Here is an 18672-nt window from a genome sequence, read left to right on the forward strand (position 1 = left end):
AAAAATATCTTGAATAACTTTTTTCTCTTCTTCTTTATTTACTTTTCCGATTCGTGCTTTTGTTATAAGTTGTTTTATTTTGTGATGATGTGCTTTTAAAACAAATTTCTTGTCGTCAAGTCTATTAGTAAGTATGGTAATTACTGATGGAACAGCGCCATCAACTGCTACAAATATAGGAATAGCTGGAACAAGTGCTAATGCAGCTGAGCAACCAAAGATACCTGCTGTAATATATAACCCAGTACTTACTCTCCCACAAAATTTATAACTTTTTCTGTAAGCAGCAGCTAGTTTAGTTAAGTGAATAATTAATTGATCTATTGTCCCTATTCCATTATTATTAGAAATTAGATTTTTATTACTCATTTATATAATTAATATTAATATTAATATTTTTTAAATTAAATTTTTTCCAATTCACTAAACGGAACCCAACTATTAAATTTTTCATTATAACCTTTCCATTTTACTAAAGCTTGTTTTTTCTTATAGTCTCGTCTGATAACTTTTTCTATTCTAAAAACCTCTTGTGTAGTAGGTAAAAGTTCTTGTTCATAAAATGAACCTTGAATTATTTCATCATTTAAATCTTTAATAGTGTATGTTCTGGGATTTGTATTATTAATTCCATAAATTACAAATATTTCCTCTGTCCAGTTTGGTGTATATCCTTTTTCAAAATGTCTTTTAAGTTTGCTTAAGCGAACTCGATCATCAATTTTAAATTTTGGTTTACTCTTTGGTATCTTTAAATTACCATATAAATTAAAGTAAACAGTACCTTTATTTAAGTTTTTACTAGCTTCGGTTGGTGTCATTTTTATACTAGAGTGTTTTGTTTTGTTATATTTATCAACCATCTCCTGCAAATTATCTAAATAAGTATAAGTATTATTTGCTGTAAAATATTTCCACATTATTCTTTTTAAACTTCTATTAAATCTTTCAATAACTACAGCCTTTCCATCATTAAATGTATGGTACATGTTAATTTTATTTTTATTCAAAAATTATTCAAACTTTTTATTATAAAATTCTTTTCCTTCATCTACCCATAAATTTGTTGGTGTTCTACCTTTTAAAATTATTTTTTCAAATGCTTCAGTAACAGATTCTACAGTTTTATTCTTTAATGGAATAACCCAAGCATATTTACTGAATATATCAATAACGGTTAACAAGTACTTTACTCCTTTATTATATTTTGAAAAAGCTTGCATGTCAACTAAATCAGCTGACCAAGTATCATCAATGTCATTAACTATCACTCTTCGTTTCCTAAATTTTCTTTTAATTGGTTTGTGTAATTCTTCTGCTAATTCATCGCTCCAGCGGTAGCTTGGTACAGTTATTTCGGGGGTGTACTCTACCCCCTTTTCCCGTTTTTTGACTTTCGTTTTTGTCCAAGACCAAGTTTGTATTTCGTTTTAATTGCGGGTTTTACAACTAAATGTTTTGCAATCTTTTCTCCAAATGTTTTTGATTTAGTTTTATTTAAGTTTGAAAGCATTTTTTTGTCGCATGTACCCTTTTTTACACCGCTGTCATAGCAAAAGTCATGGTCCATACATACTGCATCCAGTTCATTGACAGGAGGTCCATTATCTTAAGGATTTCCCGGCCCACAATAGTTATATCCTGGAATTGTTAACCCCTTTTTAGGTAATAAAGGTAACATTGCTTTATGAATATCTAAATTACCTGCTGTGATAGTACTTTTAACAAACTTTGATTTCATTTTTCCACAAGACGAACAGGTAGCCATTATCATTCTTTTCCCGTTTTTTGCTGTAACATAGTGAGGGTTTATATTATCAGTAAATCTTCTTTCTTTCAAACAATATATTTTATTATGTAAACTCATTATATTATATGTGTTTAAAACTTTTTACTGGGTTTAAAACCTGTGGGTTTTTAATTGTCCGGCATTGGTCAGTCCGGACCAAGGATTAAAGGTTAAATTAGGTCAAATTGTTTTGGTTGCGGTATTTTATACACTACTATTTACCGACAGTAGATCATTTATACAAGCCACATCATGTTTAGCTAAAGGTCGCATTTGTCCATATGCTGAAATGAGTATTGTATTAATATTTTATACGCAATTATCGAAAAGTAGCAAATACAGACATACTATTAGGTTATTTAATATTGTTCTATACAATACGGAGATATATTTGGACGAGTACCCAGCTGAGAAAACCATATTGGACGAGCCGCTATTGTACAGTATTATGTTAAATAACCTTTTTATTCTATATGTATTTTATCTTACTATAATAATAGTTTAAATTAAAAAAGTTTCACTGAATATTGTATTCCTGCCTTTTCTAGATTTTCCCAGCTTGGTAGGCCTATGAGTGCAAATATATATTATACAGAACAATGTTAGGCCTTAAATAACCTTTTTATTCTATATTTATTTCACTTCATACGTATTATACGTAATTCATTGAATGTTGTTTTTTCTGCGTATCATTATTTAAAAAAAGTATATGGTGCAACCTCCCTACAACAGCCATTTGGCGATTTGGGTGGTAATAATACTTGGCTGAGATATTATGCCCACAAACATTGTCAGCAAGTTTGGTGAAGATCGGATGAAAACTGTTCGACTTGAAAGAGCGGACAAGGCTAAATTCCCCGTTTTTTGAGTAATTCATAGACTATAATCAAAAAGTGCCTGGTACAATTTGGCTGGTTATCAAAATTGGCCGAGATGTTATGCCCACTAACATTGTCAGCAAGTTTGGTGAAGATTCGATGAAAACTGAATTAGAGAGCAGACATGTTTTGGATGCTGACCGCCCGTCCGCTGCCATTCATAATCTTCTCCATTTTGTTTCTTAACCGTTAAATAAAAACTGCTGAGGTAGCTATTCAGACAGTCAGGGCTGATATCTTCCAATTTCTAGGTTTCACCCGAAACGGCTTCTTTTAGCGACTTTTCAAATATTCCAACATCTGATGATCCTTTTTACTGTATTTTTAAGTTTTTGATTATAATTAATGAACGTTTTAATATCTAAATCAGATAGCATTGTTATCACTTGAATCGTTTTTGTGTACTGTAAACAAAAAATACTCAAATTAAATCCAGATTTCAAGACGCATAATCAAATTCTGTACATAGAGTGCCTACTTCATCCGATTTACATTCGGAACATTTTCACGCGTTTCGGGCTTTATCGTATGTTTAATATGGGACTGTTGAACCGTCCAAATACAGAAAATACAGGATTTTATACGCACGTGCATCCAAATACCATAATATATTGTACGGTCACGTGTTGTAAATGAACGTTCGCGACTGGATAGATAAAATAGATATAGAATAATAGATCGTAACACTTATACCTAGAAAAAAATCCGATAATTTAGCCCTGTCAAAACTACAATATCATCAGCATCAAATTTGTTATGATTATTGGGTATATTATGTGTTGTGTGCAGTACTTTGCAAATACCGTTTAAACAACCTTGTTAGCTGATCAATGGAATAAGGGTCATCGATTGCAAGAGCTGGAAATGTCTGTCATATCTATGTGCTGACGTTAATAATTTAACAAAAAAGTCCACCTTTCCCGCGATATGGTTTATTAATTTTGAACATTACGATGTAGTTGATATAGTACAAAAAAGCATCTCCAATCATTAGTTAAGATATTTTAAAACAGCCATATGCTATTTGAAACCATTTGAAATAATCATTTTACAAAAATATCTTGAATAGCATGTAAGTCAAACATATTATGTTTGTATTTTTCAAAAGGAATAAATGAGGTTTAGCTTACTTATAACCTATATATATGTCGCAAAAAAGAATATTTATTTGTTTTATCATGTCTGATTTTTAATGGCGGAGTCATCAAAACATCAACTGCATATATGTTCGTCTTAAAAGCTATTAAAGAACTTGCTAGGTATGCAAGTAGATTACAAGTACCCTATTACGTGCCCGGTCCATAATTCTGTCATTTATCAAGGGGTTTTAATATTACTTCGCATATGTTCCCCATAATCTGATGACGTGTCATACGCATTACCCAGAACCCTAGCTCTAAGGTCAAGGACAAACAGGATGAGACGACATGTCATGTGCGAATTTTGGAACCTAGATGAAAACATAAGGTCACACTCGGAGGTAAAAGGCCAACAGGGCCTTTTTCCTGTCCGGTCTGTTATTCAACAATCCTTAATGGGATTTAAATATTACTTTACCCCATAAAAAGATGACATGTCATGCGCAACAGCCAGACCCCTAGCTCAAAGGTCAATGTCATACTTGGAGGTCGAATTTCAATGGGTTTTTTTCTGTGTAACCATGAAAGGATTTTACAATTACATGGCACACATGTTTTCCATAATAAGACAATGTGTTTTACGCAGCACCCTCCTAACTCAAAGGTCAATGTCATAGTCAAAGGTCAAAGGTCAATAGGTTTTCTTTCCTTTTTGGTTCATAACGCTGTCATCCATTAAGGAAGTTTAATATTACTTGACATTAATGTTCACCATAATGAGACAGTATGTTATACCTGTACCTAATTAATATATGTTGTGTTATAACATTGTATATGTCGTACAAAATTGTTCATTCATCATGGCAGATAGCAGATCATTAAGTAATACTTCGGCAGCGTAAATTATTTGCCTTCCAGTAGGCTCTTTGTATTGCATGGCAATACTTCATTCACTTGTTCACACTGTCCTGTGACTTTTTAACATGGTGGGAGTAAGAGTGAGGCAAGGCGCACCATAAACAGTTTTAAGCTACCTAGTGGTGTTTCTGCTATAAACCGTTCAAAGACTGGTCTCAAATGTGTTCCTTTATTTGTTCCTCGATTACTTGTTGGATATTTGTCCATGTTCTCTAATTAACACGTTATTGAGAAAAAAAATCACTATTTTCCGTTCATTATATGATATATATCTTTAATTAATTGAATACTTCATGTTTCAGTCACAATAACTAGAGATCAGACGTAAACTTTTGTTAATAATGCTGCTGTTGCATCAACCGCATTTGCATATTTTCGAGTAGTCAAGCGAGCTCTCAGTCCGGCATTTTTGTAGTAAATATTTCATTTCTGTCTATTGTTATTGTAGTATAAACTGTAATATTTTTAAAACAGAGAAACCTTTGAAGATCATCGAGAACTTACATGTAGTGACAGCAGAAATCAACGTAAGAGTGAATGCGGATATCATCCTAACTTGTACAGTCGACCAGCATTCAAACAATAGTGTTTGGCGACATAACGGCAAAGAAATTAAACCGTGTGATAGACTATGTGTATCAGTACAGGAACTAGAACATAAACTTACAATCCATAATGCTACTTTAGAAGATGAGGGTGATTACACAGTTGATTATGGTGATGTGAAATCAAGCACAACTCTAACACTTAAAGGTAGTTTTGACAATGGAAGGTAATCGTAATGTAAAATGTAAATGTTAATAGTTTGTATTTCCTTCTTGGCATTGCAAACATATACATACATAAATATTTTAGCGATGGAGTATTGTTAGAAGGTTTTCATTAACAACTAACTTATGGCATTTGTAATCCTATTTCATCTCATGGTACCATTACAATACAACGTACACACACACGATATGTTTATAAAGAAAGACTCTCTAAAGTTCACCGCTAAAACATTTTAACCCTTGATAAGTTATTTCCCTGATTATCTTTTTGCATCAAAATCACACAATGAAATTTGTAAATCACTACTCCAATATTTTTAGAATAATCAAAAGGCGTCCTATGTCCTATGTTAACTATAAGTATACCTATCAACAGACATCTAACTTGAAACTAAATGCTTGCAGTCTAAGCACGGTAAGCTGTTCGTTTAGGTTTGGTCTAACCTAGATCAACGCTTAATATAGCACCGCCATACTGGGTGCCTTTTACCAAGATCAAATATTTTTAAGGAATGATGGTAAGTAGGAAATATACTCTAATGATCGCTTATTATTGGCAACTCAGATGAGACTGAAATATAATTTGTGTTACAGAAAATCCAGTATTCACGAAAAAACTTCAAGACACGTTTGTTTATGTCGGCGAACCAGCAATTATCACATGCAAACTCAATGTTTCTGACAAAGCAGTTATATGGCGACATGATTACAAACCTGTAGAAGCAACAGATAACTTAAAACTTGTTGCAGATAAATGTACGCACTGGTTAGCGATTTCAAATACAAAGTTGACAGATGCAGGATATTATTCGTGCGTATGTGGCATAGAATCAACAAAGGCTTCCCTCATAGTTTCAGGTATAAAACACCTGCTGTAGTTTCAGAGAACATAACAATATTCTTCATATGACTGTTGTTTAAATGCAACACATATTTGAGATATCAAATATTCTCTAACTTAGTTTAGTATCATTGACACAATAGTAATACGTAAATTTAATTGTGTGCTTTCTTGTTTTAAGAATTACTGCATCATAAATTATTCTCATTTCATTTTGGCCCGAAATTCAGAATAAAAAAATGTTATAAACATATATAATTGTAATGACATATCTTATTTGGTTATTGGTAGGACTGAACATTTACTGGTTAGAACGCGTAGGGACACGTCACTGCCATTTACTCAGATATTAGACATTAACGTTCCACCTGGTCATTGGGACGTAAAAAGTGACATTTTAATTAGGGGCAGGAAATTAGGAAAATGCATATGACAATCATCACATAACTATAATCATTAATAAAGGGCTGAATGAAATGTTGATTGAACCTGTTGCCCGAGTCATTTGCTTTCGTTTTGTTGTAATCTTATGTATGTACTTGTATGCATATATAAGCAATAAGTATCAATAAACTGCAATGTTGTCAAATCATTCCAAACAGAAAGACCTTTGATGATAACCGAGGAATTGCATGTAACTACAGCAGAGGCAGATGTCAGAGAGAATATGGATATTGTTCTAATGTGTTCGATAAACCTACATACGAATGAAGTGATATGGAAACATGATGGCACAGAAATTACACAATGTATAAGACGCCAGGTGACAGTGCATGGACTAGAACACAAATTGACAATTAGGAATGCAAAGTTTGAGGATGATGGTGATTACACAGTTGCCTTTGGCGAGAAAAAGTCAAGTACAAACTTGATAATAAAAGGTACTTTCTGTTACTCGTCAATGAATTGTTAATACCTAAATATGAATATTGTTGTCATGGTAATATTAAAGACCTACATATTGATGTTATGTGTGTTTATTGATAAAACATTATCATATTCAGTCATTTCAAACTTTTTAGATACTGTTATTAGTTCAGGACTTTGAATGTGTTGCTTTTATTTATGCTTCACATCAGACAGAACATATCATGAAAATGCAAATATATTTTAATGTGTGTGTTAATTTCGCCATTTGAAATATAAGTAATAACGGGCGAATCCAAAAATGTTTACTTAGTGTACTTTTTTGCAATAAATTAGATTTTGTTATTGTATAAACTTGTTGAACGGTTTGGCGACACCTATGTCTGCTTTATGTAAGGTCGAATTTACCATTAAAACCACACAATCTCATGCATAAGATGCGAACGTGTTATTCATATTTCAGGCAATCTTAATCTTTTACACAAAAAACAACTGACAGAAGATCTGTTCAAAAACTGGATCAGAGGTGCTCTTGGTATAAAATATTTGAAACAGGGTATACAGGAGTTTGCTGAAAATTCCGTACAATCTCATCACTATGAAATTAAAAAGCAGCTTCCACCTGTTGTATGTGAAAACTGTACAGAAGATGTTCTTCTCCCGTCACACACACAGGGACAGTGCCCAAAGAAATCAAAGTGTCTGTGTTCTAAACAGCGAAAAAACAGAAGGGTTTGTCAAAGCCAAGGATTTTGTAGTACGTTTTATGATAAGATACTTTTTGATCATCGGTTCTTCGATTTAACGCTTACGAACACAGATATACCATCGTGGGGTACCGATCCCTGGAGTGTTGCTACGTGCTATATCAGTACTACTGGTTACAGAGGCAAGCCATCAGCGAACGAAATTGACTGTTCGGGACTACTGAGTATGTTGATCAACAACACTTTTATCCATAGAATTCTTGGTGACGTCGAAATAAATGGAGAAACAGATCTTTTTAAACAGGTAGGCAAAGCTTACTAGAAACGAACCCCAACATACACACGCACGCAAGGACATAATGTTTATTACGGTGAAAGGCTCTATTTCTATTTTAGTTTAGAAATGGCGTATTAGTATGTGTTTCATTTCAAAACCTGTTAAGGTTAGTCCAGTCTGTCCTGAACGTTATTAGCGGCTGTTAAACGTTAGTGTTGCATGTCATATATTGTATCCGAACGGAAAATATAGTTTGATTATTATTATTTTTTTCTATCTTAGTTTGATGAAGCATATGTGTAACATTTCAAAACAAGTTTATATTATTCCAACCTGTCTTGATCTTTGCTACCGAATGTTCAACTGTTGTGTAACATGTCTTATATAGTATCCGGACAATAGTTTTTGCTTAAAGTCGGTATATGATAATGGGTCTTATTGAATTTGTATACATATTGGTACAGGCGAAGGATGCACGCAACGATATACTTCACAATGCGAACTATGAGTTATCTGAAGGTCAACTGCAATGTTATATTGATTTGTTCAAAGACGTTTTGGAAATGAAAGATGCGAAAGGCGGATACCCACTTTCAAGACAACCTGGTGCTCAAGATGCCATTAGTAATTTGAATGAGGTAGTTGCACGTATATTATTATTAGACAGATATTAAACTTAAAATTAGACTTTTAATCAATGTGTTACGTTGTATTACCACTGTAATGTAGTTCTGCACGCTCGTATAACGTAGAATTTAGAATTTGATAAAACTAAAATCAAAACTTCAGAATATATTATTATTATTATTATACCAGATTTATATAGCGCCCTTTTCATGATCAATTTCACGTTCAAAGGCGCTTTACGTAGTTCAAATGCAGCCACACAGGGCGCATAATTCATCCTCTACTAGTACAGACACAGAGCGATCTGACCAGAGGGACAGAGTGAGACAAAGTCCCCATGACATACAGGCTTGTCCGGCTAACTTAGCCTAGCTCGTTGCGAATAGACAGCCTGGTTCTTTAACGTGCCCAGTGTATAGCACTGATACACGCAAGGATTGCCTGGGTTCCTGACCAGTACACCTCTAGTTGGGTGGGAAACACTGAAAAGCGTTTCTGAAAATTCCCGAGTAGCTGCCGGGGATCGAACCCCCGACCTCAGGATTGGAAGGCCAGTGTGCAAACCACTGAGCTATCCGTCCACATATACATAGAACATTCGGCAAATAAAAATGATATGGTTTTGTACTGGGTATTTTTGTTAGACTGATTTAAAAACAATTGCCCTCACACAAAGTTTCATAATGGAAGTCTGTATAAAATTAAAATTCGGATAACATTTTCGCGCATAGAAATAGTTCTACAAGGCAAACGTGAAGAAAAGTGTTCATAGTTGTCAATAAACCTTCAGTCTATAATATGGTGAAATTTAAATGTACAGGTTTGTGTATTTGTTTGTTTTTTTTTGAAATATTTGCCCTTGATTAAAGAGATCCATGCATTTCAAGCTTATTGTAAGAACCTTTTGACGCATTATTGAACGTGTCACATGTTTCAAAGAAAGATAGTAAGTTGCCGTTGTAATAAATGTACTTTTCGGTTGCCATAAAATTAAAAGCTACTTTCTTTTCCGTACGCCGATTCCAGGTTTTATTCTGTGTTTGTCGGATAAATGACTTTGCGCCATTACTTCTGGTTTATCAAATGTGCATAACTACCTTAACAATATGCAGTTGTATCTAGTTCATCCTGTAAAGTAATGAGAGGATTTCAACTTATAATTGAACACCTTAAAATATACGTACATTATCAATGACGTATGATTCATAATAACAAATATTCAATTTGAGATCTGATACATTAATGAATAATTTTCAAACTAAGACGGCATAATATTCCATGAGACGCCTGTTTTCGCAAGTTCAACATATTTTCTTTAATTTAAGTACGTATATCTTTAAGATAGTGTAATGGAAAAAACAACAACAGTGGTGCAATGTGTATCTTTTTTTCAATTATTTAAATTTCTTAATGTTAAAAGAAAGACACCTCTCGAGTATTAGAAGCAAAGTCAAACTGTACATGTATCAAACAATGCTACCAAGCAAAATAGTAACGAATTTCGTTTGACTGAATCTGGTAGGTAGAAGTAAAGATCCTTTGAACTTTGATGGCGAAATAAAAAATTGAATTATTACAATATGTTATCATTAATTCATGCGAACGGAATAAAGCAATAATATCCTAATAACTAGTTTGCGATGTACGAGGTGTGAACTGAAAATTGTCTGCTCGATTTCTTTTTCAGACCAATTCTTTCGATGAAATGTATCGGTCAACGTTATACAGGTATTGACCCTTGAACCATCGGATATATTGTGAAACTCACCAGAAAAGGGCAATATCGACAAAGGCGACATCCGAGTTCAATATTACTCTAATCTTGTGAATATCACAATACATCCGATCGAACAAAGCTAATTGCTGTGTACAGTACTTCGTAATGTGAATCGTATGCCAACCACATCTTAATAACGTCATTTCAGTTGTCGTGTATGTTATTTGTATGACTATTTTTGGCTGAATTTATGAAGTAGGAACGTGTTGTTAATTGGATTTGTCTTCTTGTTTGGAAGATATCAGGAACAAACCAGTGTTCCTTATTTTAAACGGCGTTTGGTCATCTGTTAAGAAACATTATTTTGATTTTATTTAATTACCAAATGACATTTATTCTAAAATACTAGCAATCAATTGACACGTATTTACATTTAGTTAGAAGGACTTTGCTGTTGAAAGCAAGTAGTCTGTAATATAAGAATTAAAGATTGCTTATTACCTGTAGTAGCACAAATTGTCTATTCTCATATAGTTACAGCAAAAGCAGATTGATATACGTGCATATCAAGATTTTCAAAAGCAAATACTAGATATAAAAGAAAATGCCAGGGGTGAATTAGCGGAGAAGATAGAGGAAGCCGAGAAGCAGGTATGCATATTTCTTTATATTGTAATGTGACGTTTTTGTCGTGTTGACTTAGTCAATTATTTATGGTAAACATATACACACAAAAAAAATTGCAAAAATTATTCATTTTGATTTTGTGTTACATTGATTTAATTTATTTTTGTATCATGCGTTTTTTAATTCTAGTTCAATGTAAAGTCTGACAAATAGTTTTCTTAAATGATTGATTACGAATATCTGTATACGTGTAGCAAAAGAGTTCACTTCTGTTCTAGATTGAAACGTAAGTCAAAACTATTTTTACGTTTAGTTACAGTTACATATACTTTATCTATAATACATAAGTTCTTTCATTTACAGAATAAGAGGAGAGTCCAGCAGTTAGAGAAACAATTAGAAAGTATGTATTGCCGGTAACCAGGTATATTTTTTTTTAATCAATCGTGCAAACATATTCTCAAATTATCTATTCAAAGATATATATCATCTGCAGTGAAAATGCTTCGAGTAAATTTCAAACCTTTCGCAAAGGTTATATATTGTCGCAACTGTTGCACAAAACTTTCTAAAGAATATGTGTCCAACACTAGATCGACTTAGTAACACCAAATTCAAGTCAACTTTACAGTGTGGTGTGTAGCATAATAAATAATATTTGTTTCAGTGACTGAGAAAGACCTTCAGCTGATGCGTGACCTCAGATCAACAAAGGCAAAAAATGAAAAGACTAAAGGTATACTGTAATAAAATTTTGTTTTTAATACTTACTCATAGGCTGTGGCGAATTGTTATCATCTGTACTGGTCCCTATATTTTGAAAAATTATGTTTTTATAGAAGCTTATGTGACACCTTATAATTATCTACTTGGCTAAGTTTTGTTGATCTATTTCTTGAAATGTCGGCTAACTAGTGAGACTAAAGTTCACACCCTATAAACGACTGTACTCCCCCTCTTCCTCTTGCGACTGATTAAGACAATAAACTGACAAGTAAAAGTTGAAAAACACCATTTAAAACTACTGATATGTTTTGATGGTACTTATATTTATATTTTATTGGAAACTGATCATTATTTGTTTCTGTAAATAATGATAATGTATTAGTCGCCTTACAGGTAAAATTACAGCAAAAAACGCGATTAATCACTGATTTTGTCCAGAAATTTACATTGTCAGTGTCAAAAGTACATATTTTCTTGCTTGAAGAATGTTCTACATGTATAATCAACTGTTTCATGGATAAAGAAACAACACTAGTTTGGTAAAATAAGATAAAATTATTTCTGATGTCTCCATTTTGTTTATTACCGTCAATGAAATACGATTCAGTGTGATTTTCTGACTGTATGCATGTTTACTTGAGTACTGTACAAGTGTTTGCGACTTTCGTAAAAAGACCTTATGCGCCTGTTTGCAACTGACTTATTTATAAAATATCGACGTTTCCTATGCCCCTGTAGTATTTATTCATAATTATAACCCGCACACGAAGTTTGATGGAGGGTGGTATAAAGGAGTCACTATGCGGTCTGTCTGTTTGATCTGTTTGTTTATGTGTCCTCATAAATTTGGTCGTGCAATTACTTGAATACTTTGACACCTACCTCTCTCGAACGTTACACACAAACACCGGCAATATGTAATTAATGCCAGTCTTACTCTTTCCCTTTTCTCTTTAATGTGACACATAACGGTAAATACAGATCTATTTTTCGCGTCCGTGTCGTAACTTCTTTGTGCATTAAGGGACTCTGAAATATCTTGGCACAAATGTTCACCATCATGAGACGATATGTCGACAACAAGACTATGCTTTCTAGAATTTCAACCTATTGAAACCGATATATCATCGCAAATTTCAATTGATAAGCTGTCAAAATGTAAACAGCAAATGGGGTGATGTGATTTGTAGTGAAACAGCGCCAGATTGAATCCAACATTCAACATTAAATTACATTATATACATGAAGACTGGTCAATACAGATAATTTGGTATGCATTTTTTAAATTTTATTTACGCCTTTAAAGGACATAAATCGCCCACTGTAGTCGCAAATTGGAATACATTGTCAGTCGCAAATACGAGTTCAGATCAAATATCAAAATTGGGAAGTCGGCATACAGTGAATGTTTTTACCGACTAGATAAAAATTGATTTCTTTCAAAAACGCACAAGATATGCAACATCGTATTTGCATATATTTATGGAGTATGCATGCTTATTTCAGAAAACATCATGGATCATTGGATTGCAAATCAATTTGACGTGTTATTCATCAGTTTCGAGACTTGGTCGAATGAATTTGCTTGCAATAAGTGTGATCATTCATTTTGTCAGCATTTTGTAAACATTACGTGTCGGTTTCATCTATTATATCACCATATACACATATTTATGTTAGACCTATCGTTAAACGTAAATACACATACAGTGTAAAGCAAAATAATTAATTTGAAGACGATTTCTTACCTTTCGCGTGTCTGTTTATTGTTATGATCAGTCGCAAGAGGGGGAGTACAGTCATTTTTAGGGTGAGAAGTTAGGATTAGGAAATAGAGATTACGAAAGACCCGTGGTGACATTTCAACTTCATTATTTCACGATTTCTGCTTCCTGATTTCACGATTTCCACTTCATGAATTCACGATTTCACGATTTCCACTTCATGAATTCACGATTTCTCGAATTCACGATTTCACGAAAAAACTTCACGATTTCATGATTTCACGATTTCTTGATTTCACGATTTCCACTTCATGAATTCACGATTTCACGATTTCTGCTTCCTGAATTCACTATTTCCACTTCATGAATTCACGATTTCACGATTTCCACTTCATGAATTCACGATTTCCACTTCACGAATTCTCGATTTCACAATTTCCACTTCATGAATTCACGATTTCACGATTTCCACTTCACGAATTCACGATTTCACAATGGTAAAATCGTGAATTCATGAAGTTGAAATTGTGAAATCGTGAATTCGTGAAGTGGAAATCGTGAAATCATGAAGTGGAAATTGTGAAATCGTGAATTCGTGAAGTGGAAATCGTGAATTCGTGAAGTGGAAATCGTGAATTCGTGAAGTGGAAATCGTGAAATCGTGAATTCATGAAGTGGAAATCGTGAATTCAGGAAGCAGAAATCGTGAAATCGTGAATTCATGAAGTGGAAATTGTGAAATCAAGAAATCGTGAAGTTTTTTCGTGAAATCGTGAATTCATGAAGTGGAAATCGTGAAATCGTGAATTCAAGAAGTGGAAATCGTGAATTCAGGAAGCAGAAATCGTGAAATCGTGAATTCATGAAGTGGAAATCGTGAAATCAAGAAATCGTGAAATCAAGAAATCGTGAAGTTTTATCGTGAAATCGTGAATTCATGAAGTGGAAATCGTGAAATCAGGAAGCAGAAATCGTGAATTCATGAAGTGGAAATCGTGAAATCATGAAGCAGAAATCGTGAAATAATGAAGTTGAAATGTCACCACGTGTCTTTCATAAGAGATCAATATAATTGCACCTTTACTAATCCAGCCTGCCTGGTATATTTCAAAACCTGTTCAATTGTGACATTTTGATACCAGCAAAACTGTATATCTCCACTATAAATTACTTATTGGTATGTCATTTTGTTATAGGTTTGTTAAAAGTTATTGTTTACCAACAGTTTGCTGATAAAAAACATGAAACAGTTTTTAAATAGGAAGACAAATACATATCAGTATATCCTATTTTTTTGTATTGCAAGAGGGTATGCTATTGTGTCTAAAACCGTTCATTTGTGCAATTGCAAGAGAAGGAAACTAATGTCTCTGCTTGTAAGTACTGGCCTATGGCACGAGTTGTCATTTTTTGCGGATTACATCTTTAAATCAGATATTAAAAACTATCTGTCTTCACAATTAATTTTGAAAAATCATTTTTGGTTAAATGAAGGACGGAGAAATCTATTTCTAGACTTTATCTAATACATTTCTACCTTTTAAAAGGATCTATCTCTATATTAGAAATGCTTCAGAACAAAATTGAAGTGTTCTGACTTTCTTGTCAAATTGTGGTACCACGAACGGTATGCAACTACATCTCAAATGTGTTTGTAGTTTTGTGTGAAAAATTAGGAACAGTTTTACTCTGTAGGGATAACGCATTTTTTCATGTTCCGGACTTTCACATCTAGATAACGCATCGCAATGTTCTTGGTTACATAAAAACATTATACAAGTACCAAAAACAATTAAGTGACATCGACAGATGTTCATACTTGGGTGCATTGAATCTTAAATGATACACTAGGGGCCTCCGTGACCTTGTTGTTAAGGTCGCTGAATTCGAATCACTTGCCCCTTACCTATGTTGATTCGAGCCTCACTCGGTGCGTTGAATTCTTAATATGAGGGAAAACCTGGCTAACGGAAGGTCGATGGTTCTACGGAGGTGCCTGCACGTGATGAAATAATGCACCATCTTGCTCCATCATTAAAGCTGGAAAGTCACCAAGTGACCAATAATTGTGTTGGTGAGACATTAATCATAAAAAAACACAAACAATCACTGATACTTTAGTGTGTAATTCCATGAAAAGCGGCATATTGTTCACAGTTAAAATAGTGGGCTTGCCTTAAGGTATTGGACTCCTTATAGTAATGTTAACAACATGTCATTTGCTTGGTATATTCTTAAAGTTGACCATGTTTTGCACTGTGCTGCAAATCTTAAACAACTTTTACCGTTCCGTTTCTTTGTAAATTTTGTATGATTTATGGTATTTCTTCAAGCTCAAGTAGAGACAAATTTCAATGTCATGGCCACTATCTAAAACGTTTGCAGGGAATTCATTACAACATTAATTTTGATAAAAGAAACATCAAACTATTGTTAAACAACCATTAAACACAAAATAAAACTGTAAATATCATTTTTCTATGGTTCCTCAAGTAAACAGATTTAATGAGACAGAATTCTAACTCAAACATTGAAAAAATAAGGTTTAATCCTGTGGGTTTGTTTTGAATATTGCTCACTTCATTCAAAAATGACCCTGGGGCAGAAGTAAAACCTAACTGCATTTCTTTCAAACTATATGATCTAAAGAATAAAGGTAAAACAGAGAATTTTTACCGCATGTAACTCAGTACGTTTAAAGATGTCTAACTCTACCCCTCCTGATTCGGAGGTATTCACTTTGAACAGCAAGAAATCGCTTATAAAATGAAAATTTTCTACTTTTGTAAAATACATCCATAATAAGTCTTGAAAGAACTACTAACTTACTGGAAGAAGGAAAAGTATGGAAAAAAATTGCAGTCAAAGTAGGTTTATCGTAGAAATTGAATACTCTTCAAAAAGGAGGTACTCTATTACGGGTCCAATACCTTAAACGAGAAAACAATTAAAGAAAAGGAGAAACAGGAAATTTTTTGAGTCCTCAAAAACGGGTCAATCTTTACAGTGAATGCCTATAATGCTTATACTGTATGATTATAATAAATAATACATGGATTACCTGTAGCGTATATAAGTTGGTTCTATGTTAACAGTTTTTGCAACACCCGTAAACACCGTATCGTTGAAGAACGTATAATTGTTTTTTACCCGAAAGAGCACTGTATCATCGACGAATGTATATATTGTTATTTTATACGCTTTTATACGGTAGATAAAGCCATTATAATGAAAGTTTGCTCTTGAGCTGAAGAAATAGCTACAACCAAACAAAACGTATTCGGGCTTATTCTAACGTTGTTAAACGTATTTTTTTAATTCAAAATACGTTAATTCCACGGTCCGGGTTTAAACCTAAAAAGGCACAAATCTCATAACTGTTGCATTTCCACTAGAGCGAGTTTCCACATTTTCTATTATTTAACATTTGAACAAAAGTGACTTTGACCTATGAATCCTACTTTTGCGTTTTGCACATCGTCCTATCGCCACCTTACTAAACACAAATTTGAAGTCAATACCTTGAAAGGTTTTGTTGTTCCGGATGCGGAACATGACGGACGAATGGACGGACGGACGGACGTTCTAACGAAACGGTATTTTTGTGATACCCCCATTGTTCTCTCTATTGTTCTATCAGTCACATAAAAAGAAAAAGGTCACATAAACAGAACGGAATAAATGACATCAAAGAGAAAGTACCGTTATGCAGTCACTTAACCATCATTTCGCGGGCACGCTCATGCCAATAATAAAATAGGTATATTATGTTTAAAAAACAGGAATATAATTAAGTAACGCAAGAAACTAAAAGAAAATGGGTATGCAATAGTAATTTATTTGGCGGGGGATGCCGGATACTAAAAGACAATATCAAGAAACATAAACCAAATTTAAACAAAAAGCATAGGGGTTTTAATAGGGATGGGGAAACTTGTGTGGTCCCGGGGTTGGGAATAGGAGAAAAAGAGGCGACATATGAGCACAAAACGGATGTGTGGATGCATGAACAGCATTTCTATAACCTCCTATGTCTACTTAGCAGAGAACAACAAGGTATTTGTTCATACTTTCGTGTACTGTTGTCTTCGTGTTTTGGCACTTAAGCACACGAATGTAAGACATTGCAAAATTGTCCACTCCTAAATTACAAATAAAATGTATTTTGTTCAAAATATTCTTGATAATGTTTTACATTGAACAACAGATATCTTTTTCAGTGCCTTTCGAACTTGAACTACATATACAAGTTAATGGACCAACTGTGAGATAAGCACAGAAGGGAATCAACGTGTATACAAAAACCATGAAAAATTACTTATCCACCCGCAATAGAAAACGATGCGCATATAAACTCTACTGATCAATCGGTCAACCGCCTGCTTGGGAAACATTAGTAAACTTAAAGACTGTAAAATTTCGATGGTTAAGAATAGAGAAATCTGTCTGCGTCAAAATCCACTGTTTTACTTGTGAGGCAATTGAAGGGTTTCTCAAGTTAATCAATGGAAACGCGTTCCAAGATAAAAGTAGTTGTTCTACAAAAATGCTTAGAGAGGGAGGAAAACATAAAAGTACATGAGTCATAGTGGCTGCTCATCGGAAAGAAAGGGAAAATACAAGAAAGCGTCTGTGTAAGTACGATGTACATGTGTTTTATATAAACATATGGTAGCAGAGAAATGAATTTATGTTTAAATATGAGTGTTCTTCACACAATCCTTATATACATGTGCCATTGGTTTAAAGATTCTTTTTTAAAAAATCACACTTTCTATGTTTTCTTTGACTAAATCATTCTGTGGTATATCTATACCATTAATAAAAATGACAAAGCAATACGTAATGCTTGTGAATTTTAATCTGGTAGCCCGAACATTTAAGTTTATATGGCAATGGCCATTTCGGTTTATTTACTATGTGCTTCTATACTACAGTGGATGGTATGAATAAATTATTAGAGGTTTCATAATTTTTAGCCAACGCGCATCGTTATAAATTTTGTTCTCTTAAATAGCAATTTTTCATTACTCCTTTTTTTCCCTCATTTTAAAAGACAAAACTAATGTTTTTAAACTGAGAAAAATTATCGGGAGAAACTCCTGATAGTTATTGCAATTAAAAA

At 33.5% G+C, this 18672-nt stretch overlaps 1 protein-coding gene and 2 long non-coding RNA genes across 3 annotated transcripts in view; all 3 read left to right on the forward strand.

The window, feature by feature from the left end:
- The window catches only part of LOC123525625 (obscurin-like), a 31695-nt gene extending 22895 nt beyond the window's left edge, over positions 1-8800 (forward strand). Inside the window, exons 3-7 of the mRNA XM_053539813.1 lie at positions 5139-5417; positions 6029-6292; positions 6878-7156; positions 7606-8153; positions 8591-8800. Of these exons, the coding sequence (XP_053395788.1) occupies positions 5139-5417; positions 6029-6292; positions 6878-7156; positions 7606-8153; positions 8591-8800 (1580 nt within the window). The remainder of the gene's footprint in view (positions 1-5138; positions 5418-6028; positions 6293-6877; positions 7157-7605; positions 8154-8590) is intronic.
- A 2191-nt stretch (positions 8801-10991) lies between these two features.
- On the forward strand, positions 10992-17840 carry LOC128555764 (uncharacterized). Its single transcript, XR_008370340.1, has 4 exons — positions 10992-11121; positions 11461-11500; positions 11765-11833; positions 17768-17840. It is a non-coding gene; the product is annotated as an uncharacterized LOC128555764 (long non-coding RNA).
- A 321-nt stretch (positions 17841-18161) lies between these two features.
- Positions 18162-18672, forward strand: part of LOC128555765 (uncharacterized) — a 33761-nt gene continuing 33250 nt past the window's right edge. Inside the window, exon 1 of the long non-coding RNA XR_008370341.1 lies at positions 18162-18181. This is a non-coding gene — a long non-coding RNA (uncharacterized LOC128555765). The remainder of the gene's footprint in view (positions 18182-18672) is intronic.

This window comes from Mercenaria mercenaria, chromosome 3, assembly GCF_021730395.1.
Source record: "Mercenaria mercenaria strain notata chromosome 3, MADL_Memer_1, whole genome shotgun sequence".
Taxonomy (NCBI): domain Eukaryota; kingdom Metazoa; phylum Mollusca; class Bivalvia; order Venerida; family Veneridae; genus Mercenaria; species Mercenaria mercenaria.